We start from the raw sequence: 19066 nt of genomic DNA on the forward strand, positions 1-19066 counted from the left end.
TCCTTATTCTCGTCGCAGAATCACGTGTCTAATATGCAAATGAGAAGTACTTGAGACAATATATATTAGAGCGCTTTCTCCTTATAAGCATACATGAATACACAATAGTATTCATGTGAAAAAACTGCCGCCTAAAAAATTAACGTTCATCAACTTTGATCACTTTCCTGCAGTCTATATTTTAGTCCGTGCTCCAGTAGAGCAGTTAGAAGTACATAGCACTTGTGCTTGATGTGCTCAAATGGAATTGGATTTCCGGTACGTAGAAATACGTTTCCCAATTTAGTGGAGAAGCTGCTGTTTCTTTCTCTCTCCTTAAACAGTGTCATTTCCACGCCTTGTACTCAAGAAAGTGAGATATGAGTTTTTTTACAAGATTTGCAGCCCAGGGTATTTGCAGTCATTGTTGACAAATGCTAACCAAGACGTGTTGAATTATATCCGCAAGTTCTCTTTTTCTTACGTAGAGCTCTTTAGTCAACAAGATACAAACCCAGAAAAGAAAGTGTGACATTAGTCATATTCTCCGGTGCATTGGGTCTTGTTTTTCAGGTTGTACATGTTTTACAATGTAGCGTATGCAATTTGGTCACTTTAGCTAGATTGTCTGAAGAGGCGAACGTGCCACCCAACAACATTCATCAGATAATTCACAAGTTTTAAATGAATAACTTCGGGCTTATATTAAAGCATGCTATGCCATTGCAGAACTGAATGCAGGCCCCAAAAATGGTCGTGTTGATTTACCAAGAATTGCAACGCAAGGAAGAATTTCCAATTGGGTTTACTATATTTGCAGTTCTGGTTAGTGTCCGGCATTTCAAAAGTTCACATATACGTTTTTTATGCAAGGTTTATTGCCTTTTTATTTACTGTAGACTAAGGGGAATGTACGTTCGCTCCACCCAAGCCGGCTATCCCAGGACACGGCGCATAAATTGAAACTAACCCTTTTCTCCCAAATAGACGTAGGCTACGGTCACACAACCATATTAAGTCTATAAATGAAATAAATGCAAACAAAATAGCAAATAGAGGTAGCAAGGAAACTGTTTAGGCTACGGTCACACAACCATATTAAGTCTATAAATGAAATAAATGCAAACAAAATAGCAAGTAGAGGTAGCAAGCAAACCTGTTTTTCCTATCATTTGGTCTAGGGGTGACGGGGCTAGTCAAGCTGCTCTTAACCGGCCTCTTCTCTATTTAATGTATCTGAATATGCACATTCATCACCTGTCGCGTTAGTCAGTAACCCGATACTCAAACTCAATCCCAACGGTTAACAGTGCATCTATCTTGCGCAGGAGTTTGCACATTTGTCTTTCCTGAGGAAGTGTTTCTCGATGTCTCAAAACGTCTCAAGTGGTACTGATGCCTGACATCACCTAAGAAAAGCACACATGAGAATTCTACAGGGCGCTGATTTTGCAATGCGTTTTACACTATATATGCATAGCTCTTAAGTGGCCTTCAGCATCTTAAAATAGACACTCGATAGCGCTTCGGGCAAGCAAACAATACAACTTCACAGGAATATAGAGGCTTGAAGAGATCGACTGTGGTCAAACTATGTTAATATGTGAATATGTGAATAATGGAACGTTGCCTCCCCCAGCTACATTCCTTCTTCCACCACTTTTGATCAGGGAATTCGGATTTTAAGGCAGTGCTCTGCGCATGCGTTCTTTGTTAGGGCGTGATTGCCTCGCGATAAAGACGTGTCGAAAGGCATCTTGTATGTAAACGTATGTAGAGAGGTTCGACGATACGCTCTTCTTTGGTGGTTTTCCATTTGCTTTTGAGCCCTCGCGTTCACAGCCACACCTGCTTACAGATGGCTTGTTGGCGTATAGTTTACGAGCCCTGTTCGTTTCGGAATCTCTTCGTAGATATCTGCAGTAGCTAGGTCTTTAACCAGTGACGTTCCAAGAATTACCGCCTCTTGTGATACTCCAGTCATTTAGAAACTCCCGAGTGCTTCCTGGACACCGTCGACAACTATGAACTTTTGAATCTACGTAGGAGGCAGGGCGTAAGACAGCTTTTTCGCCGGAGCGGCAGCAGGATGCTGCACTCACAAACATACCGTTCCTTGAAGACTTCTAAAGAAATGTGTCGTTGAAGGTTATAGCTTCCCGGCTTCTTCGAGTACCTATCACACAGGAACTCAAACCTAACGAGCCGCATTCTGGATTTTCTTTTTTCTGCGATCACTGAGCCTTGCTGTCACACAGTCGATCATGAGGGCAAAGAAACAAACGAAGTCGGAAACACAAAATTAAAATATAACTGGCGAACTTACTTGGGCCCCGACAAACTCTTAATAGCTCTGCACTCCGGAAGAATGTTTCATCAGCAGCATTTCCAAGTTGCATCTTATTCTTGCACTCTTGAACTCACGAGTGATTACTTCAGCTCTTAAATATTTCTCCGTAATAAACACGAAGAAAAGCAGCAATTCGACATTTACAGCACACGAGACACTGTGCAGGGTTCCAGAAGTTTAATATATGTCTTCGTTTATAGCTATTTCTTATTTTCCACCAACGACTTACTAAGTCCTTCACCGATGTGGTGAAGCTTACATCGTTCCATTTTTGTTTTTCCTTCTGTAATTAAAGCGATCAACGTAAACATAAAAAAGTGCAATCGAAACTTTCAAGCCAGCAAATAGGATGCGATCAGAGGCATTCAACTTCATAGCAAACGTTTGAGGTAATGCGAAGCTGGAATTCAACGTACTGCATGCTCCTGTGTTTATGAAAATCACTTGCATGGAAAGAGTGCTAAGGGGCAAGGATAATTTTTTCCGAAAGTTGGTTCTCCCAATCTTTGGCAACAAGTGGAACATTAATCGATTCGGCGATGAACTGAACGCATGCAAAGCAGATCCATACGCTTTCATTTGCACTTTCGCGTGGTTTGATAAGCAGAACTCAGTGCCGGGAATATGCCAATGTGTGCGATAAAAACCTTTTTTTTCACCAGCTCGGGACAAAACTCGCAAATGCAAGACACACCGGCATATATCCACAGTAATTGAACTTAAATATTCACTCGTAGTCACTGCAGGAGCCAGAGGGACGGGAGGGTGGAGATACTCTTGCCGTGGCCACAAACGACCGTGAGAATCTACAATATTGACACGACCTCGACACAGCTGACAGCCACTCGGTGTAATTCGGTGCCACATGCTAGGCATGTTGGGTGGCTCCCAGAGGAAGACAACGACGAAGGGGCCAGGACAGCAATATATAAAGGATCTATAGCGTCGACCAAAGTCTTTTGTGGCTATGTCTGTGACAAACTAGTGGAGGTGCTGGGTACGCGTCTATGAACTCTGACCCCCAGGAACTGGAAGCGAGCAACCTACGCAGAAACCGACGGCTTCAAAGACTGCCTCCCTAATACGGACTGCAAGATCTGCCGAGGATGTCCACCACAACCGCAAGCCAGACACAAAAGACTTCGGTCGACGCTATAGAGCTTTTATATATCGCTGTCCTGGCACCTTCGTCTTCCTCTGGGAGCCACCCAACATGCCTAGCATGTGGCACCGAATTGCACCGAGTGGCTGTCAGTTGTGTCGAGGCCGTGGCAATATTCCTTACAAAAGGAGATTATCTAGCTCGTTTGGGCGGCGAAATGATAGTATTACTGAATTCCACAGCCAATTCACTGAAACAAATGTGAGCAATGTTTACACATATCAATTTCTTTCTCCAACTTCGACTCGAATACGGCTGTAGAGAACCCTGGTAGAAGTTCACAACCCAGACTACTGCAGTAACAGAAACTTCGCTTGAGTTCACTCTGTCTTCGTTCCGGAGCTAAGAGGAGGCTTTACCTCAAGCCCAACTTCGACGCCGCCTACTAAAATATGTGTAAAACGCAGAAGCGCTTTTCTGAGATAAACGCTGAACATCGTGAAATTTGTTCCATTTCAGAGAGAAAGTTCAATTCTTGTTAAAAAAATTATGCGGTTTTATGTGCCAAAACCACTTTCTGATTATGAGGCACGCCGTAGTGGGGGGCTCCGGAAAATTTGACCACCTGGGGTTCTTTAACGTGCACCTAAATCTAAGTACACGGGTGTTTTCGCATTTTGCCCCCATCGAAATGCGGCCGCCGTGGCCGGCATTCGATCCCGCGATCTCGTGCTCAGCAGCCCAACACCATAGCCACTGAGCAATTCTGGTTGGAATCGGAATTTTTATTTGACGCTGGAATTTCTGAAGGAATTTTAAAAATTGGTACATCTGAACAAATATAGAAGCACGAAGTTTAGAAATTGGTAGATCTCCACCAAAAACAAATATCGCAGTTCTGTAAAAGGCATCCGTTATAGCATGCAAAGCGTACAAACGTGTTATATAATTTATATCTTACGAGAATTTGTTACATTGTTCACAAGTGTTTTGCAAAAGTCTTGTACACATATTAGTGGTATATTTGAGATCCATGCATGATACATCGATATTGTTTCCTTCAGATGTAGCATTATATGCAATTGAACGAAGTGTGATATCGTTCTTTATTGCTTATTTACAGAGTGGTAAGCTTGAGATAGTTTAGTTTTCTAATAATTTGCGATGTTCAGCATTTCTTGTTAAAATAATTGACGGCCTAAATAAAAATTCGGATACCAACAGTTACCAGATTCCAACGTTTTTCTTTCTTTTTTTTAACTGCAGCAAACTTGATAAATGTGGTGCAGAGGTAGCCGAGAAAAACGATTTCGTCTTTCCCGTGTATTTAGATAGGAGCCCCCAAACTAAATCTACCTCTTGAATTAAGGGAACGGGAACAGATTTGTCCCAACATGTGAATCGTCAACTAAGGACTGACGCTTCAATCAGAATAGTGGAAACAGTGAGAAAGCTTTGCCAGTGATCATACGTGATTTATCGTTCAGCACATACAGGACGACGATTACAAATACGAATGACACGCAGCAAAGATCCTTCCTCTTTATTTACAAGCGCTCTATTGCGGCGTCGACATACTCCTCTCATTTTTGCAAAATCAGCCCGCGAGACCTTTTTGCCATAGCGGCAATACAGCTCGTAATGCAGCGCTACATAAAATGGCGTAGTCTGCGCTACAATCACATTCTCATCATCATACGAGAAACGTAATTTTATAAACTAGCCTGCCTTCAAGGTTCATCAAATTTATCAACAGTCCCACAGCCAAAAAATTGACGACCTCATAAAGTAAATCTTGACACTACACAGTTCCCTCCAGAACTGCCATTTGATAGCCGCTGAATGATGCTGTGACTGAAATCTTAAAGCCGCCGGTGTAAAAAAAATTAATGTGCACTAAAGTGGCAAACAGACTTCTTTTTTAACGCTATACTTGTAGTTTCCTGCTAACTCCTGTTTAGCTACACGTATGATGGGCATTTCTCTGCTGATGCAGACGCCAGTGCTCTTCAAATCCCTCACGCAGAAAAGGAAAAGCAAACTCTGTCAAGTCTATGCGCGCCTTACCGAGAAGTATTTAGCAGACCCATTCGCCTCCCTCAGAAGAGCTCTCAAAGTGTTCCGCTCGTCACATACTGGTGAAAACAGCCGCCGACACCCTCCCCCCCCCCCTGTTCCCCACTACTCACGTACATGCACACACGTTTTCCTTTTGTGTGTGTGTGTGTCAGTGTGTGTGTGGGAGTGTGTGTGTGTGTGATGGCTTGCTGCGAACAGCAGGATTGAAACGCCATCTGGTGTTGCCGGAAAGCATCCGGTTGATTTGTCAATTCTTTTTCTCCTGGGAAAACACGCTTAAACAAAAAAAGAACACATACGAGTTCATTGATTGCAGAGCCGAGCCTATGTACTTAGACGTAACGGCTTGTATTCGGTATGTTACGGAAAACTCATCGGACGTGCAGCCAATACAGACATGAGTTACAGACTTTGAATCTTTCTGTCTGAATGCCAACACGTTCGTTGCACGGCTACCCAAGGAGGGTTCAGTGCAAACGATTGCTATATATGGACGCGGCTGGTTGATGCTGAAATAGCTTAAACGACCGGCGACGAGGCCTGAGTTCCAAGTATCACGTCAAGCCGAGGGCGCGCACACGAAATGGGACATCCTTGCAGCTATATACGCGTTAATACTTTTTTTTCTTTACTCTTTTTGTCACAATAAGTATTCTGCAGTGGTTCGACCCTCAGTCACATGGTGGGAGCCGTTGCTGCATGGGCCATGTTCGCGGCGATGTCTTGCAGCTACTTTCGCCAGCTAAATCTTGATCAGAGTCTGAGGATTGCAGTGATCTTCGCCATTGCCGTGACCCTCGCGTCCAGCGACAACGAACAAAAAATCCAATTTAAGACATGCCCAGGTGAGTTCTCATTTTGCAGAAGACGTTTCTTCCTTTTGTTTTGAAAGGACAGAGAAGGAGTTCTTGATGTGTAGTGACGGTCCTTGTCAGTGGTAAATGCTGATGACCTGACTGTGCCGATCTGGTGGTAGTGAGTCTTGAAAAGCGAGAAGGTGAAAACAATGACGCAACATAAAACGACAGGAGGATGCACGTTACAACGCTGCGTTTACCAACTTTCTTGAGAACCTTTTGTAGCACTGATATTGACGAGGAAAAGGCTTTACAGCTGGTGAGTGCTACCAAAAAAAAATTTAACCTGAGAGACATCAATACGCGAACAACTTTCTGTCATCAAGCGCACAGTGTAGACAGGGATACATACTGTAGCCCGAAAATTTAGTAAAACCTGTGCCGAAAAAAAAGAAAAGTAACTAAACGTTTTGCAAGGTCCCGAACAATATAAGCGCGAACTCCTAATTTTTGAATAAGCTGTGGTTATTCGTTATATGTGAATTGGAATTGAACATGACAGTGAGCATCGCTTAGCTTTCCCATTCTACATGTAAACTTATCGAACACTTTTGAGCGAAACATGCGTACATAGTTACTACAGTCTTCTGAATGCCAACTTGAGCCCTTCCTTTCATATTCCTTGAGCGTTTACGCAATATTCAAATACACGTGGATATTCCTAATCGCAAAGTGGCTTGAATCTCAACTAAATTAAAACTTTTGCTTTCCTCTGTATTCGTAACACTTACCAAAGTGACTGAGAGGGTAGGAAGTTTTGCAGCTCTGCACAAGGTCACGGATTAGGTAGCGATCGAGTCGAAGTGGCCAGGTTTCGATGACCAATCAGGAGACAAGCGCAGACATAAGAATATTTTGGTGTCCAATAGACCATCCCAAAGGCCTGAAGGTTACCACATCGCAGCATCTCAAACAGCGTCTTTGGGGAGTAAAGTCCAGTAAAAATATTATAGTCCAGTAAAAAATTTGGTTCGGATTAAGGAGGAGGAGAGATGTTTCACAGCTGATGCAGTTTTACGTTCGAAATTTAGACACATGTCAACAGCAATGCCTCTGTAGACGCTTCAGGACGAGGCGTAACTGAATCAGATTGCTGGCCTCGTAAATACTTTGTGCGATCCGCCAACATTAAAATTCTTCCACCATTGCGCACAAACAGACCTGTGGTCTATTTCACAGCAGTAAAACACTACTGCCAATAGGACACGGCAATGGATAAGATGATGCGGCAAGTTTAGGATTGCCTCGCTGCTGGCCAGAAGTAGTACAAGCGGGATCGCAATTTATTACCACGCCACCGCCCTCGCAACCGAGGCTCACCTTTACATTGGCTTCAACTTCTTCATTGGCTTTGCCGATAAATTCGTGTTCCTAATCTTGGCTTCAAAAGTTGCCTTTAATTTCCCTCCCTGAGATGAACGGCTCGTTGCCAGGAGACGGTGTTTTATACGCGGCAGATCCACTCTTACGTTTCCATGTGCATACCCCCATCGTTCAAGGTCAGAAATATGAATACATTTCAAATTTCAATTTCAAATTTATCCTCATGAGAGGAGAAACGGGCACAAAAAGCTCTGACGAGCACGAGCTTCACAGGTGACCCGACCCGTTTGGTATGACAACAATGCAGCACACATGCAAAAATAAAAATAAAACATAAAACATGAAAGTAATCCTACATACAATAAATCCAAAATGCACAATTAAACAGAAAGATAGATATCGAAATATTATACACGCATACAGATATATATATACTCTCAGAGCTGAGGACCATGCATCATCAACATTTACAAATTGTTTTCTCTGTGAAAGACGCGATTTCAATATTGTGTGCCGAAGTCTCCGAACTCCGATTAACCACCTTTGCAATATCAACGTAAATTCCAGCGGTTAGTTCTTTGTTACTGAACGCTTTTACAGTTTTTCCTTCCGTGTCAGAGAATTGTTTCAGCGGATCCATGCTTCCTGAAACCATGCTGGAAATCATAGAGTAAATTTATTTATTTATTTTTTTATTTACTTATTTAGGGACCCTAGAGGCCCCAGACAGAATTACACAAGGGGCAGCAACACAATATCCTTGTCAAACGCCGCAACAAAAGAACAAAAAAGCAAATAGGTCATTACGCTATGATATGAGCCTTATATCGAGAAATTTGTCGATACCTTTTGAAAAAAATAGGCTGTATCGAAATAGGTCGATGACTATTTAGCTTGTTTTTACCACCCCGCTTAAATGTAAGTATTACTCGGGCCACTTACATGCCTTCAGAGAAGACGCTTGAAATTAAGATCATATTATAAGCGTACGTAATTACGGGGCATATAATGTCGAGTACAAATTTTCGGGTTCTACTTGAATACCATCGGCCTCTCATGATTTGCTGTTTCTGATTCCGCTGCTACATAAAAACAAAGCTTCAGCAGAGACAGCTAGCATAACAAATATTGAACTTTTCCTAGTTCTTTTTTTCTTGTAGAGGGAAATCAAAGTCAATATTAACGTGGTTGTCCTTACTACATTGCTCAACAAAAGAATTATTAATGTACATCGCTAGTGAATAAGCTTGTAATCGCTTGCCATTACTCTCTATATCGTATGGAAGATAATTTTGGAGGCATTAAGGTGCAATAGAGAATTAGGCTTCCTTAGAATCTAAAAGAACTGAGAATCTTCAGCTTCTTTTAATTTCGATGTGGGTTCGTTTCTGTAAAACTTAAACTGATGAAGAATTAGAAGATCCTTGTCTTTTTTTTCAATTTCCCCTATAAGCGGTCCTTGTACTAGTAGGTGAATCAATAAACTTCATATCGGATAAGGCGACTACACACGCTCACGCACTTGATCACTGCGTCTTAAGAGCACTATTTGATGACATGTGCACAAATTGAAGACGTTTTGACGAAGGTGTAAGCTTATACCCAATTTATTTAAAAGACCTATTTCTGTTGTATTCTGGAAGAATAGCCAGCGACGCAGCTCTAACTTCTGTATGAACCTTTTATTCTTTTTCTGGGGGGGGGGGGGGGGTAGCCGAAGTGACTTGTTCACTTGAGTTTATTAGATTATATATCGGCGAAAGCACCAGCCAATGCTCGCGTATTTCGTAAAGTTATCCTGCATCTGGCCCGCTATTATTCACATAGTTGTTCTCTCGTGGCGTATTTCGCTACTGATTTCTTTGACTTCCGTCTACGTGCCAGCCCACCTCAGCCAGTGGAAGAGACTCCAGAGGTAAGGCTTCTTATAGACATTTTTTTTTGTCATTTCATGTCCTCGTTCGCAGACCATCAGGACGCAAAGGATATCGAAATTACGAGCGCCGTAGCGAGAGACATGGAAGTCGGCAAAACCATCAGCGTCGACGTGACCGTCGTGGCCAAAAAGGAATTCAAGACGGATCCCAAGCTCTCCTTGACTATAACCACCTCGAACCAGATCAAACTACCCTGCGTGTTTAACGTGGGCTCCTGGTACGTGAACGCCTTCGGTCGACCACAGGTTCTCGCGTCCTCCTGATGGTGGGGAAAATGCCTGTCGTGACCGTTCTTTGACGGTGGTCTCGACGTTGTTAGCGACTGTTCACCGTATCAACTTCAGTGGGCGCGGATCCCAGAAAGGCCTACAACAAAGAGAGAGATGGAGCTATGTTGATGTCGACGAAGGGATGGAGGCTAACCGATAACAATAAATCGCTTTATCTTCTTTTTGTAGAAAGCTGCTACACTGAGCAGCTAGGTGGGGCAGCGGCCCCGTGATTTAAAAGCAACTTACAGGGAACAAAGTTCGACACTTGCTGATCTGAGTAGGTATTTGAACAACGTAAATGCATAGAAACGATATGCATGTATGAGGGGAAAAACAAGAAGGAAAAAAAACGTTATTATGGAGAAATAACAAACAACAAGAAGCCATGCACGTTTTTTTTTTCTTCTTCTAAAGCGGCCGGTAGCTTAGCAGAACTGAGAACACGACAATAAAGAAAAGAAATGCAAGATGTAATTCTTCAGGAATGTACACACACAACGTAAAATAGGGGTGCAGTGTGCAGCTAGACAAGCGTAGAAGGGCCTACGCGATTTCAAGTTACAGGTCGTGCAAAGGTTTTGTAGAAATGACAGAGGGATTTGTATCCTTTTGAGCAAACATATTGAGCGCCGTAGAAGGAGTAAAACAGGCCAACTGCTCTCAAAAATTTGTGACGCAGCAATAGACATTCCACCCCTCGGGACATCCACATTCGTAGGCAGTATGTCTATTGAAGATTTGCTCACAACCTCAGGCTGTAAAAGGTCGATTATTAGATGACGCAACGTAACCTTGTATAGAAGGATGCAATATTATTATTATGGTGCTTTTAAAACGGGTGTGTAATGTGAGAAAGTTGAGACACTTTACATGTTTATTTATACCTTTATGTAGCAAAGCAGCTTTGCTGAACAGCTTCTGCTTCTGTGATTTCCCAGAACCTATTCCACATTAAACTGAACGCTTGGTGAAGGGTTTCTGATGTCATGCAACCGGCACGTTTGCGCAGAGGAAGAATGAACACGCAACGCCGATAAACATCCGGATCGTTATTTTACCGAAGAACGAGGCTGAATGTAGAGTGAAAGATGCGAAGAAGACAAGATGAATAAAGCGCGCAAACGACAGAGACTGTTCTGCAGCAATCGAAAAACATGCAGCAAGTTTCGGCAAAGTTTCGGCAATTCTGATCCCACCCGACAGTGAAATGATGCTCTTTGTGAGAAACCCGTGCGGGTTTTCTCGGTAACCTCGTGCTTCTGTGGGGCGAACGAATTTTAAATGGAAGCTTTTTTTTTCTTGCCAACCCTGCCACATTTCGCTGAAACGTGGCTGCTACTGTTGCTGGGTGTGGCTGCTGCCTTACCGAGTAGCTGACACACAGGGTAATATTCACATAACGAATCGGTATATGAATATACATATCTACATTTCTACGACGGCTGCAAATGTGCCGGTGGCCGTCTCTAATTTCGGCGGAAGTTCGCTTTGAAACAACAAACGATACCTCAGTTTTCTTACTGCAACAAGTACCAAGAAAACATGCGGTGAAAGTTATATTATCAAATATTCAATTAAAGGAACGGGAACTTATGGCGAAAGATACCTAATTTTCCTAAAGCATAGTTCTGCGCGTACTGATCACATGTGTAAAATCTGGTAGTACCAGGCCAGGAAGAAAACCTGCATGGAAATTTTCATTTTTGTTTTGTTTTTTGGAACTGTAGCTCAGTGGAATCGACAGTCAGTTGAGCAAGTATGCAGTGCAAATGAGCATGATTTTTTAATTATTTTTTCAAGCTTGTAACCTCTCTGCCGCAACGCTTTCGGGCAAAGCATGGGAATGGCTGAATAAAGGAAACGAAAAGTACTTCTTTTATTAAAGTGAAGCTTTCTAGGTCTTCATCTCCGGGGTTTTTTTCGCAAGCCTGCTCAGTCGGTTTCTCGGCGAGTAAGGTGTGCCGGTCCTGGAGAGGGCGATAATAAACTCGGCCTGACCCAGTGACTGGTGTAATGAAAACTGGGCCGATCCCGGAGGCAGTGTAGTTCGCGCTCCCGTATATCACGTGGGGCGCGTGTTGGGGAAGTTTCCGCGTCTTGTCGATCCGTGGTGCAGGCGCATTATCGGTGCGAAAACTAATAGCTTTAGAGTGTTTGATCAACCGATTGACGAAAGTTTTCAGATAGATTCCAACATGTGCGTAGAATCTGCATTTCTTTAATGTCTTCTGAGGACACTTCAAATAGATATGGGATTATGGGATCTGGGTATCCACACACTTTCGTGTCATCAAATTAGACAATTTGAGCCCTTATAATGCACGTCAAACAACGGAAAAAAAGGCGAAAGAATAATGCTTGGAAAGAAAACGACGCCACCAGATAAGCGTACAGTTACGTGCGGAGCACCAGTTATGCGTAATTAGCGCTAAAAGACCGAGATAAAACTTAGAATCTCTCTTTTTTTGCGAACTTAAACTGCGCTATGGAATTTCCGCAACAAAAATATGTGCCGATGACGGAGATAGCAGAGCCTTAAAGTTTGGGTCAATCCCGAAGGTTGTGCAATGTAAAAACAAACTACATGGTACACTAATGAACACAAGGGCACCTTGTCTTTCTTCGATGTCAGCCGCGCTTAACTCGCGTATGGTTTTTTTTTTTTTTTGTAGAGAGAATGCTGAAATTCCAGAAACGTTGGTGCTAATGTGCTCATCTGTGAAAGTTCAAGTGGTGTTGTAATGGCGTTCACAGTTTTCGGTTCTTCCGAGGCCTTAACAGTCAACTTCGGAATCATAACATTAAGCCCACACAAATTGCAGCGTACAGCACTTCAACCACCTCCACTAAGGCTGTGCACATGTACGAATTGCAAAAAAAAACAAGGAAAGTTAAAAGTACACTTCACTAACAACACAAGAGCTGGTTAGTCGCTTGGTTACAGGGACTGCGTGTTATAACTCCTCTCTATTTACGTTTCTTGGGCTTCCAAAGAAAACACTTTCACTTAGATTGTACCCAAGCCAAGTATGAGCTAGAACTCTCCAAAGGCTGCCACAAAATGTAACAAACGCCGTATGTCCCGTAATTCCATATCGAATATTCCGAAATCAACATATGGCATCCCATATGAGAAATCCGTGTGTTGCCATATGACGTATTGTTTTTCTCTCGTATTTGTTGTTGTTGTTGTTGTTGTTGTTTTTCTCAGGCAGCTCGGCTTCCTTTAGTCTTAAACCTCACGTGAGCTGCCAGTGACTAGGCCGAACGGAATAACAGCAGTCGCTCAGTCCAACCCGTGGCACGTAAAACAGCTCGTTTTGAAACGAACACCACAGGGAAACGCAACACCGCTACCCTGTCCTCTGTTTGCATATGTAGACACCATTTGTGTTGGAAAAGAGATACACTTGAAGCGAAGTGTCTTCTTTCTACCACGCGACACAGCACGGGGAAAGTTTTGTAAACAAACGCGGCGCTCAACGCGGGCCACACTGAGCGCCGGTGATAGCCTGTTTGAACAGCGGCTGTCCCGTACGGGGTTGCGAACTCTGGTGCATTCCAAGGCGACCCCAAAGCCTCCACGCTTCTGCTTCAAGTAACTCGACGCAACAGTTGCTAGCGCCAGAAGATGTGGGCGCTTGCATCATACTGAGCGTTGTGCGAAACATCGGTGTACATATTGCAATAATCGGGCGTCAGTTGCGTAACGAAAAAGGAGGACCCTACCACGAAACACGTATTCAAGTTTTCGTTTCTTATTCTAGACGGGATGGGGTGGCGCTGTGACGGGACAAAATGGGTCAATGACGACAGCGCAACAAGCACTGGAAAGGAAAGGGGCATGCTTGACGCCAAAGTGGGTAATGCTTACTAACAGAAAATGCAATTTAATGATATTAAAGTTAATATGTTTGAACGCAGTGCAATTGAGCAAATTGCAGATTGCCGAGATTGCATCACTTCGATCGGTAGGACGAGATAGAACGCACAGAAAACATTGAAACGCGGGTAACACAGGTGGATTGAAAATATGGTATGCGGGTAGGAAGGAGGGGGATTGTCATTTTATATGAATTTATTGAGCCAAGTAACTACTTCGGTACTCCGTTTTCATGTCTTGCCCTTTGGCGGGCTTGTCAGTGTTCGATGAAGTAGTGGAGGTTGTTCGGCTTGCTCAAAGCAAGCGCAGTTCCAGTTGTCCATAGTGTCTTGCAGACATCTCTCTTCCAACAAAGCCCAATAAGATGACTATGAGCAGCATGAAGACAACATTGATGATAGTGATGATAGCGATGATGAATTTGATGATAAAAAAATATCTTCTCTCCTAGCGAGAGGCGGTTCAATTGTAATACTTCCCTATAGTGTTCATCCAATAAATGCAACGCTGTGTGCGAAACTATAACTACAAGGAACGCTTGCCCAGTGCTGCCAAATGCCAGACAAGCTTAGCTCAAATTCAAGTAAACTTCAAAACGAGTGAGGCAGTTCAGATAGCGCGCGCTCACATTACTCAACGTCCACCCTCATCCAGTGCAACGATTCAGACAACCAAATATATATTTTCACGAAGGAATGAAAATCGTTTTTGAGTTCTATTCGGCCTTCTAAACGTCGGCGCAATGTATGCTAAGAAAGAATTAAGCGCGACATTATTGCACATTAAGTATCAAGTTAGTAGCGCTCAACCGGATCTTTCGTGATAACGGCCAACAAATCAACATTGCCGAAAGCCGACAGAAAGCCGCAAGTAACGGTTATTAAGCAAGCACGCAGGGAACATCTGGACGTTGGCTTCCATTTAAGCTCGTCCCTTATACTCTTTCTTTTGTTTTGTTTTTCGGTGGCAGTACGTACAAGCTGTGCAACGGCGAAACGCCAATGGAGAAGTTTCTGGGCGGTGTCTGGGACAACAAATGCCCAATCGCGGCGAAGGAGTACAAGAAAACAGTCTCCTACTTCATACCAGCCATTGCAAAAGTGGCGATTGGGGTAAGCATCCAAATGTCTAAATGGGCAGTTGAAATAAAATGGCATCAGTGCATCACGCATCTAAATAGGTGGTGACCAAATTCGCGCCTCAGCGACTTCTCTCATCGGACAACAACAAAAAAAACTGATCTCAGGGGCCATGGTTTTGTTGGCTGCATGCGCCGGAAGCCATTCGGTAGCCAGAAACACACCCTAGACGCTCTGTTTTGGATACCACCTATAAGGCCAAACTACACAACGCTTGCCCTCGCTTGAAAGCTCACGCCTGCGCGCCTTGCGTTTGCCGTGCCTCGCGAGAAGTGGTGGGTTTGTACAGTCAACCGCAAAAGTTTACGAGACGCAGGATCTGTCAAGAAGCTGAATTCTCGCGAAGCTTGGTAGCCTCGAATTAAATGTTCCAGCATGTAGTGGCCTTCGCCACCTACCCAGTGATTCATTAAATACGAAGTTCCATGCCTTAACAGAGCAGGAATTCACATTTGAAGGGGAAACCGCGCCCCGTAAACTTTTGCTGTCGACTGTACGTGCAAGACGCGCGCCCACGTGACTTACTATTTTCGCCTTGGTAAACATCCTTTGGTATTTTTGTGAGTCAGCCGGAGCACCGATATTTTTCTGGAGAATATACCTGTGTTCGCGCCCCGCTTCGACGCGCACGATCAGTCCGGACCATCTGCGCATGCGCAGGCGCGCGGGCGCGAGCTGTTGCGCGCCGGCGCGCGTACGTGTAGTTGGACCTATAGGTCACGTCCCAAATATGGCGTCTATGTCGTCTTTCCGGCTCTCAGATTCCTTCCGGCGAATGCAGTTAGCAAAAGCATAGCCTTTCAGATCAGTTTCTGATACCCAAAGAGAGCTGTCGCTGGGAAGTAGATTCACGACGTCACACTCACGTACCGGCTGTCACATTTCGGCGCAGAATTAAAATAAATTGAAATATGGCCTTAATTTTTAAGCTTCTCACCATGATAATAACGAAAACGAGGTTTCGAAAGACAAGAAGTGTGTCACTCTGGACTGAATAACAAGGATTTGGCAGTTATGATCATATGAAACCAACAGACAATAAAATTACGAAAAGCATGAGATTTGCTTTGCTCTCCTTGGATTTTGTTTCTTGGCTTGATATGATTGTTTATGAAGTGATTCGGTGTTCCTCTTTTTTGTCCAGTTTAATTTAGTTTCTGTGAAGTTTACCAAATGCTCTCGTAGCTCACCCAGTAAGAGCACATTCCTTCCAAACTTCGAAGGATACTACGGATGGGCTAATAGTTTATCTGACGATTTCCTCTCCACGAAACAGTTAGTCGAGTTATGCGCATGATCGAAGAAGGATAGCGAGGAGGATTAGGTAAGCATTCATGCTGATGGGTTCAGAACAAAATCCAAACAAATAAACGAAGGACGAAGCCAGAAAAACAAGACACTACTAGATGTCGACTCGCATATAAAATTTATTAGAAAAAATGCTTGGAAACATAGTATGGACAGGGGTAATGGTATTGTTTACAAGCATGGCGACATGATTAAGTAAGCATTCGAAGGCATAAAATAAACAGGCAGAAGTGTCAAATTTTGTTTCTTCTTTTCCTGACACCACTTCTACGCTTTATTCTTTAATAAAGTGTAGAGGCGAGCCAGCTCTCGTAATATTTCATTTTGTTGGTGTAGATTTGTCAACCGCTCTCTCGCTGAACCTAGCAACGTGTAGATACACGAACACGTTTCTTATAAGTACCAGCACCAACAAGCCAGTATTGCTAGCTATGATAGGTTTATGTGACATCCTGGAAGGACCCTAGGGACAGTAGAATTCGACGTGTATTAGAATACCGAAATCCCAGCCAAGGATAACTCAGCAGTTGTCCAATTGGCTACTTCAACACGAATATACGCATTAGCTATGGAATACGTACACGCTTGTCTTGCTTCCTAAGACTGAATGAGTGATGCGTTTTCTCATAGAACAAAATAATATTGCAGTTTCGCTTTTCATCAAAACATTAGAGTATCTGGCGACAAACTTGTGCAGTGTTCACACCAACAGTGGTTCCTTTAAAAGTGACCGGCACCTGTGCCATTTCTTCCATACAGTTTCTTTAAGAACGTCATAAGCAGCCCTTTCTATGTTTTCGTTTCTCTCTTGCCATTTTTTTAGGACGGCCGTCTCCATTTGCGAGGAGAAATGATGGATGGAGGCAAGCTGGTCGGTTGTCAAGAGTTCGATGTTGCTCTCAAAGTGTAGTTTCGAGAATTATGCCTGCGGTACTCTAAGAGTACGCGCAAAAAACAAAAACGCAACCAGCACTCCTTCTTGCGAACCTCTTCCGAATGTGTGACGCCGCACCTGTCTTTGCTTAGCTCGAACATCATCTGTAAAATAAAGAATGCATTTCTCCAATAGTCTCTATTGGAATGTGCACTTTTCGGTTTACACTGTGTCTATGGATCAGCCTGCTCGATATATCTCAGCCGGGCTGGAAAAAAATCTTCTGCCTTTATCTAAAGGAGCCTTTCGTTTTAAATTCAATAGCATCTCACAAACGTTTCATAACAAGAGAATGGAACGCACCCGTGGGCATTTCATCAAGACCCGTCCCGAAGAAAAGGTAGATCCAGGCCTGAGTGAGATGCCTTTAATAATTGTTACCTGAACCACAAATAAGTTAATTACTCCCTAGTATCGCCTTCAGAGCGGTGAATAAGAAGGAAATCATAAATCACCATGGCAGCATAATTTGTTACCTGTCCTATGTTCTCGCGCTGCTTCCATTAAATGTAGCCTTCATGCGGCAAAACATTTGCTTTTTTTGTTTTTCAGTAGCTGGAAAAGCTTGGTGCTAGGCGCCCGCCCTCTTAAAATTTGCTATGGCACCAAAGGCAGTTAAAATTAAACATCATCAACGGGGGGGAGTTGCAAATCGAACTGACACGCAAAGCTCAGTTCAGGGATTTGGTTTTTGTCCTAATTCAGGGCGTCGCACTTAGTGACCCCTTGTATCACGAAGCACTTCGTTGTCTAGGGATCAATACTGCCATCAGTGGCATTACCGTAACTACGTAAGGCCTACGGCGCTTACGTCTCTTTTATACTTTTTGTATAACTTGGTAACACCTTCAAATTAGCAGCCTACTCTGAATTGATCGGCCTCTGCACGCGTAAAATAAAGATGACGACCCAAGTGTTGCGCCACATCCGTCGACACTAAATCAACCTTCGGCCGTGTCCTCCAGCTCAATTCTAGCGCCATCAGACAACACTGAGAGACGTCAAAGTTTATCATTAAGATGTTAGTGGTCGCCGTCCGTAATACCAGTCAAGCCTTTAACAACATAGACGCCGATACAAGAAAGTGTTAAATTGCAGGGCTCGCAGCCGATACAGACAATAGGCTCTGCAGGCAACGCACGTGCGTTGTTGTTGTGTGATGAGCGTCTTGCTGGGCTCAGTATTCCACGCGATAAATACGGCTGTTGACTATAGAAACGCTCAATTCTTGCTGCGCCTGCCAGCGCTGTTATGCATCACGCTCCTAAGCCGGCAGTTGTAATGTCCACAATTAAAGCCGTGGATTCGGCTGTCACATGTTACGCTTGATATGCTACACTTTAGGAAGGTTGTCTGAAGAATTAGGAAATGCACGCAGCACACCAACAGTATGACGACCCTGAGACTTTTGAGAACCCTACACCTTCCTTTCTCCAAGACTGCGGCTGTCGACAAGATTCGTGGACAGGATTGCGGAAATGTTGCTACAAGTCTTCTACGATGCGCTTTTACGCTAGCAGGAACCTATTGTCTATTGCAATAAGTCCGCAAGAATTATTGCATGCCCTGTTTATTGCATGGTAAGGCGGTGGCGTCACCCGTCACGGCGGTTTAGTGGCTATGGTGTTGCACCGCTTAGCACGAGGTCGCCGGATCAAATCCCTGCCGCGGCGGCCGCATTTCGATAGGGGGGGGGGGGGGGGGCTAAGGCAAAAATGCCCGTGTCCCGTGCATAGCGGGTAGGGGTACGTTGAAGATTCCCTGGTGGTCAAAATTAATCCGGAGTCCCCCACTACGGCGTGCCTCATAATCAAATCCTGGTTTTGGCACGTAAAACCCAAGAATTCAAATCAATTCAATACGACGGCGTCGACCCTGCTTCAAGAAAGTGTAAGTGGTACCT

The 19066-nt window shown here is 43.8% G+C and overlaps 1 protein-coding gene across 2 annotated transcripts; it reads left to right on the top strand.

Annotated features, from left to right (window-relative positions):
• The first annotated feature begins 8 nt into the window (after window positions 1-8).
• Window positions 9-17330, top strand: LOC142563061 (uncharacterized). Of its 2 annotated transcripts, none has more exons than XM_075673571.1 (5): window positions 9-258; window positions 6171-6355; window positions 9658-9844; window positions 14753-14894; window positions 17053-17330. In XM_075673571.1, the coding sequence occupies exons 1-5, from the start codon at window positions 242-244 to the stop codon at window positions 17137-17139; spliced, it is 618 nt and encodes a 205-aa protein (XP_075529686.1). In that variant the 5' UTR covers window positions 9-241; the 3' UTR covers window positions 17140-17330. The 2 variants fall into 2 exon arrangements, with proteins under 2 accessions (XP_075529686.1, XP_075529687.1); XM_075673572.1 differs by having other exon boundaries at window positions 12-258; window positions 6161-6355.
• Window positions 17331-19066: the final 1736 nt, after the last annotated feature.

Source organism: Dermacentor variabilis, chromosome 11 (assembly GCF_050947875.1).
Source record: "Dermacentor variabilis isolate Ectoservices chromosome 11, ASM5094787v1, whole genome shotgun sequence".
Lineage (NCBI taxonomy): Eukaryota > Metazoa > Arthropoda > Arachnida > Ixodida > Ixodidae > Dermacentor > Dermacentor variabilis.

What these genes read in the sequence shown, in the direction of transcription:
- LOC142563061 (XM_075673571.1), top strand. An exon ending in CCAATTTAAGACATGCCCAG is followed by an intron (nt 6,356 to 9,657) that starts GTGAGTTCTCAT and finishes CCTCGTTCGCAG; the next exon opens with ACCATCAGGACGCAAAGGAT. An exon ending in TTGCAAAAGTGGCGATTGGG is followed by an intron (nt 14,895 to 17,052) that starts GTAAGCATCCAA and finishes CCATTTTTTTAG; the next exon opens with GACGGCCGTCTCCATTTGCG.